Source organism: Apaloderma vittatum, unplaced genomic scaffold (assembly GCF_000703405.1).
Source record: "Apaloderma vittatum isolate BGI_N311 unplaced genomic scaffold, ASM70340v1 scaffold26494, whole genome shotgun sequence".
Classification (NCBI taxonomy): domain Eukaryota; kingdom Metazoa; phylum Chordata; class Aves; order Trogoniformes; family Trogonidae; genus Apaloderma; species Apaloderma vittatum.
Window position 1 is genome coordinate 24,368 of NW_009713638.1, and position 6,878 is coordinate 31,245.

Genomic DNA, 6,878 nt, shown 5'->3' on the forward strand with positions numbered 1-6,878 from the left:
GACCGGCAGGCACGCCCCGCTCAAACAGGCCTGTCCGTACCGAGCCTCAAAACTAAATTAACAGCTTCACCATCTCCATCAGCCCTTCTTACGCTGGCAAGGATGAAATCGCGTATGTAGCTCCCGGCTCAGCTATCCTTTAGACTGGACACTGCTCTTAGGGAAACGCAGCACCCTCTGCCCCGCCAGTCTCTTCAGAACAGTTTGTTGGTGTAAGCTTTCAGTACCTCTAAAGAACTACTAAGCGTACACAAAGCAGACTTACGGCCCCAGTATTTTCTCTCTTACAGCGCTGGCCCCGACGCAGCAGCATGAATAGTTCAATTGTGCTGCTTCCACTACCCCAAGGACAGCCGGAACCTTCTGCCCCGAGCAGCACTAGAGACCAGCACTCTCTGAACTAAGGCTTCAAAACTTTTTACAGAGTTGCTTCACCTTCTACAAAACCTCAAGTAGTGCGACAGGTAGTAGACTAAAATCTTCAAGTTCCAACTAAATTAACAGATTAACTATGACTTTACCAGAAATGTCTGTTCACCCCTGCAGCTGCTATCCTTTTGCAGAAAGAAAAAAAAAAGGAAACCCCTGAAGAATACTGACCATTCTGAACTGCATTTACTTTGTGGCAACTCCCTCACATCCTTCGGGCCCTTCATGTAACTGCAGACTTGGACAAGATCACCTTAAAGCCTCATGAAGAGAAAGGCAGATAACACTTCATATATGGCCAGTCAGGCTTCCAGCGCACCCCAACGCTCACCAATGCGTCTCCTACGCGACTCCTCAGGTCACCTCTTTCTTTCAGAGATGTTCACAGAATCACAGAATGGCCTGGGCTGGAAGGGACCTCAGCAATCATTGAATCCAACCTCCCGTCACGGGCAGGGACGCCTCTCAGCTAGATCAGGCAACACACGGGGACCGAGCAGGGATCGAGCATGTTACGGAAATAATTTCAGACTCCCGATAGGAGATGACAAAGCGTTTGTAAAAACGGAGGGAACTTTAAAAATATCACTTTGCAAACATTTGAATGTCAAGATTTTTTTATTCTAACACAAGTGTCATTGCTTACCATCGAATGGTCTAGAAAGCTGAAAACTAAGCTTTGCTTTTTAAAAGCACTTTTACAACACGTGGGTGAAGAATTATGACTGGGCTCAAGAGGCATGAAGGAAGACCGTCCACATCAAGCTACGAGATTGCTAAAGGACATGAAAGGGAGAAACCAACCAAGTACCAGAAGCACAAGACCTAAATGCTTGCATCTGAGATGAAAGGTTTCAGTACTTTTTATTCCAAAGTAATTTTAAATTCAACTCTCCACGTACTAGACTGTAATAATGGCGCCAATACACAGGCAGAGACAAGTTTCAGCACGTCCTTACCCTGTCGTAAAAGCAAAGCAGTTTAAGACAGCTGACTCCAGCCAGGGATGAAGCCCAAACTCCACCGAGCATCGGGCAGCCCGAGCCCGGTGACTGGAGCTACAAGGTGCGAGTTCCGAGTCAAGCACGCTTGATAGAGCAGCTCGCTTGCGGGCTTGTGTTTTGTGCTGATCACGTTCGCACCTAGCATTTTATTTACAAATAAATGGGCTGTAAAGACAGTACAGGGTAGTATGTTTTCTTGTTGAGAAGTTAAATAATTTTCTCCTTTGAAGGTCTGGCTTCTAAGAAAAATGCTGAGTAAGCAGAGCTTTCATCTAGAAATTAAATAAGCACGAGGCATAAATATAGCTCTTAACTGATCCACACCAAAAATAAGAACTTCCACTTTCCAAGCTTAAAACCTATTTGTAAAAACATGTGAACAAATATATTGCCTTTATCCAGTCTTTCCATCTATTTTCGATCAACCAGCGTGACTGGAGTGCTCCAGGAACGTAACTCTGCACAGAAAGATCACCAGCAGATGTGGGCAGCAAACAGCAATTCTGTTTAAAAGATTCTAGCAAGTCAAAACTTGGGTTTGGCTCCTCGGCAGCACTCCCTAAACTGTGCAGCCCTTCAGTAAAATTGACTCATCCTGCATGTTTTCTTTTTGCTAAAAGTTAACAGATTTCATGGCCAACGTTTCAGTTGGCCAAAGCCCCCTCTTCTAAACTCTATCACCCACCGCTGATTCTCTGAGTAGAGGTTTACAAAGACTCGCGATGAGAGCATTTATTGTTGATTAGCTACTTCACATTTAACAGAGAGCTGCTCTGAACGGAACCTGTTCTCGATAAACAAGGCACTATTTTTTCCACACTTCCATCGATAACTGCCTCAGCATAACGTCCACAACTAAACCACTAAAAAGGACAAGGAGTAGCTTAGAGTCTACAGAAGTTTTCCTTGCTGTTTCAGAACTTGTTGACTTTTTTTTGAACCATTAAATCACATTTCTTTATTTTTAATCTCTTCCTGGGATTATCTAATTTATAGGGCAGCATCAGATACCTGAATAACTCAGCCTTTTTAACTTTACAGCACTAAACTATTAAAACTCAGTAGCTGACATTTTTACTTAAAATAAAAACCTCCTGGTTGCCTATTTTTATGTTTATCACACACATAGATATAATTTGATTAATCTCGTTAACGATCAGAATACTAGATTACTGGGGAAGATGTATTTTTTTTAAGCACCAGGTACAATAGCATTAAGTGTCAGAAAGGCATTTCTCTACCCTGGTACCAGCACAACCCTCTCACACGGTGCAGCGACAGTGCAAGCTCACAGGACCTTCTGCTCTTTTTCAGTTTGCCATGATCAGCACTGCAGAATAATTCATGTTGCATATGGGTGATTTTTAATACACAGAATAACTAGGAAAAAAAAGCAAGAAGCTTTCCTCCAATTAAACCAGGATAAACTAAAGCCTAGGAAGAATAAAAGTTTAGTGTTGTGATTACTATTAAGCATAGACTGTAAACAAGGGCATATACAAGAGTAAGGCAGAGAGAGTCTCATCCATTTGCCACATTTTATCTGAATAGCACAGATTATGAATGCACAAATTATGAAAGCAGAAGTGTCTGAGAGTCAGTCACAGATGTGCTACAATTATAGAAGAGAGCCCTGAACTATTAAGCCATTTCATACACGATGTTCCCTCTTGTACAAACAGTAAAAAAAGCCCCAAACTCAAAGCAGCTTCAGACTACACTTGTCTAGACGACACCTTTGAAACCAAAGATTTCTAGAACAGAAGTAACGCGCTCCTCTGCCGCAGCAGTAGCTCCAGTTAGAACGCGCACAAAGCTCCACAAGGACGACACGTTATTTGGACATAAACCTCCTGTCTGCTCGCTGCAGTTCAGCCAGAAGGAACCATCCCAGACACATGTCGGTGTACGACTGCGCAAGTGTTGGGAACACAGGACAAAAATCTGATCCTCCAGCCAGACGGCCAGTACAGGGCATCAAAGTGAACTGGTGTCTCTTCAGAGATCAGCAGCTACAGACGTTACCACGAGAATACAACATCTTCCCCAGACCTACCATCCTCTTACCATTAAATACTAGCTGTACTCACAACAAGTGAGTTTTAGGGGTCTTTTTTTTAGTTATGTACTTATTCATCAACCCTAAACCTGCCTCACAAAGACTGAAGCTGTTCCAGAGTTCAATAGATGTGAAGAGCCCTTTCCTCAGATGATACATCTTCAGAAACAAGAAGTTTCTGCGTGTCATTTGGACTGAGCGGCCCGGTTTTGAAAAGGCTGCAATGAGAGAATGCACACGACTCAGGACTTTTGTTGTTGCTGAGCTGATGTTTCTGTACACTGCCTACCGCCTCTGTGAAGAGCGTAATCCCAGCACAACTCTCTCGGTAACTTGTGAATTAGTTCATTAGCCCATAACAAACAGGTTCTTACACTGGTATTTATTTTGTTCCACGGATGAGAAAACTCACTGGAAAACAACCCAAAATTTGTTCAGAGAAAGGCACAAAATGCCACCAAAAGGCTACCAATCCTTTTTACAGAAATTTCCAGCTCTCAACAGCTATGTTTTAGCTAAAGTTCTTTCCCGTTACATGCTTTTAAATACTTCCCATGGTCTGCCCTCCCTCATGAACTTTCAACAACCAGTCTCTGGGATATCAGCTCATTTAAGGTTGATGTTAGCACTAAGCTACTACTTTAGAGAACAGGAATACAATTTCAACAGGAGGCAATTTAACAGAGATTACTGTCTTTTAAGTAACTATTCAGAATTCTCTCATGTAAGACACTTGAATTTCAGTTCATAAAAGGACTGACATACCTTGTTTATTAGATGCTCGGTGACCACTTCTCTTAGCCCAGTGTAGAGCTTTTCACCATGTTTATGTAACACCATTGTATACGCGTTCCTGTACAGCTCCTCAAAACTGAGGCCGCTGTTGTTCTTCCGCTGGATCTCCTGGATTGCATTTTTTAGAAGATCCCAAATGCTGTTCACATATTTCTCATCCATAGTCATCTGTAAACATAAAACAATGTATTATTGGTCCAAATCGAGAAAAATCACAACGGAACGTTATCTATAGAAGTTTTAAGCCCAGAAGCAGTACTTGTTTCTGCCACAAATTGTGGATTCCATTATCACAAGGTTCCTCAAAAGGAAAACAGTACTTACGAAACTAGTAGGGACTTCAAGAAATAATTTGGAAAATTATAATTTGTAAAAGCTTAATGCTTTTCTGCTTCAGAGCTGCCAAACCACAGAACCCAACTCCAGAGCCCGCGCAGGTGGGAGGGCAGGTAACCGTGGGCACGAGACTGTTCCCCACTTCTCCTCCACAGCGCCACTGAATTTTTGTCCCACGAGCGATGCTGCTTGGCATCCCATAAATTGTACCTCGACACTGATCTGCTTAACCAGCCTCTAAAAGCAACTCGTACAATTAAAAGACAACGTCCGACACTGAGGTAACAAACTTGAGCTCACCAAGTATTCTTTATTGACAGCAATGCCCTAGTGGCTGAACCAGTACATGCCCACAGTGCTGTGCCTACAATTCCAGTACTTAGAGGTGCTGCTGAAAACCCCCACCAACTCCCAAAATTAACACCTGTATTGAACATATTTCCTTCGCACAGCTGTGGTTCAATTACTTGCTACAGGATATGCATCAGCACCACCTAGTTCAGTAAATACACCAAATAAAAGCTACAGGGGAAACAGAGAAACTCTTATAAGACAATATCCCTGAGCCTACCAATACAAAGAGCTGAAAGCAGTCACCAGAGCAGAGAATCATGGCACGACGTTCCAGAGGAACATCATGGCCAGCCCTGCCCTACCTCCCTTCTTCCCTGTCCACCCAAACACCACAAAGGGGGGAGGAAAGACATGGAGACTAGATGTGCCTACATTTGTACCCAAACACAACGATTAGCAGAGCATTTAAATCAGCCGTGCAACGATTAGCCGTGCATTAACAGTGCATTTTCCTACACAATTTTGAAATACCAGGATTTTTTGGGCTTTATAAGTAGAAGTACAGCTCGTAGTAAGGAGAAGCCGGTCACTGCCTTGGGAGGGAATGGGCTGCTGAGCAAAATCAGAAGAAGACACCTAACTCCTTCTTCCTCCTCATCTTTTTGGAGTTAAATGCCAAAATTTTAATTATAAGAATAATCATTTCACTTCTTTTTCCCCTCTCCTGATACCAGACCCACTAGCTGACTAATCTGTACCACCCAAAACTCAGGAGGTACGTCACTGCATATCTAACTCCCAAAAAAGGAAATAAATCACAAATACATTTGAAAATTCTTAGCTCTCTATGTTCCAAAACTTCCAAGTAACAGAGAAAACAGTGGAACATCGTGTGTCACCCACTGCCTGATTTTTGCTTATACTGCCATGTATAGTATTGAAAGGTCACTTATTTTCTTTTTAATTGATATTTGCCACATCGATGCCTCTTCGGGGAAATTAATTTTCTAAAGCCTTCCTGAACAAGCAATTTTACAAGTTCCGATAATGAAGGCAACAATTTAGAACTGCAGACCATAATCCAAGCAAAAGCTTTCCCCTTTTCCTTTAAAACAATAATTAATAAAATAATTAATAAAACCAAGGTTTGGTTTTCAAACAAAGCGCAGACACAAGCCAAGAACTCCCAATGCCATTTTCTCTCCTTGCTAATCAAAAAATCTTCCAGCCAGGATAACAACATTTTTATCTCAACTGCAATCTAATTTCTTGTTGTTTTAAAGACCAAACAAACAAACAAACCAACCAACCCCAAAAGTATGATCTGTATCAAACAGGCAAATCAGCAGAGATATTACAGCATTGCTGCTTCTGGCTTGGGCAGCCAGGAAACACTTCTGTACGTTACACATAAAACTAAAAGTCAACTGTTTACTTCTTCTAGTTGTAATCCCAATGCTACTAAAAATAGATAAATAAATAAATAAATAAATAAATATTTGCTCCAGACCCCCTGAATACAGCCCCGAGCACAGAGCTCTCTGTCGCTTCACAACTGACACAGCACGAGCTGCTCTGGAAGCACAAGAAAGATCCATAAAAGGTAACTTTAAGGAGTACATGGCATAAATATACAGAAACACCTGAAATAGTATCAGAAACTCATCTCATTACCTTCTAAAATTAAGCGGGAAGGACTCTGCTTCTCAGTGCAGCTTCCTGTTTGGCCACAGACTTACTGCCGAGGAGCACCTGGGAGGGTCCATGGGACCAGGTGTGCTAAAGCTCTAGGACATCGAATCAGAGGCGTATTGTCCTCCAAATCCGATCCGGCCTAGCCAGCTCATTTGCAGCGGTGTTTCCTAACAAAGCAAACACTCCTAATACTTGAAATAAGTCCACTCTATCAGACAGTAAGTCACTGCATTAAAGCTTGGGCAAGCATTTATTATTTTCTCTCC

At 42.3% G+C, this 6,878-nt stretch overlaps 1 protein-coding gene across 1 annotated transcript in view; it reads right to left on the reverse strand.

Annotated features, from left to right (window-relative positions):
* The window catches only part of CUL3 (cullin 3), a 24,108-nt gene extending 19,652 nt beyond the window's left edge, over window positions 1-4,456 (reverse strand). The window contains exon 1 of the mRNA XM_009868449.1: window positions 4,258-4,456. Coding sequence (XP_009866751.1) covers window positions 4,258-4,455 — 198 coding nt within the window. The 5' untranslated portion in view covers window position 4,456. The remainder of the gene's footprint in view (window positions 1-4,257) is intronic.
* Window positions 4,457-6,878: the final 2,422 nt, after the last annotated feature.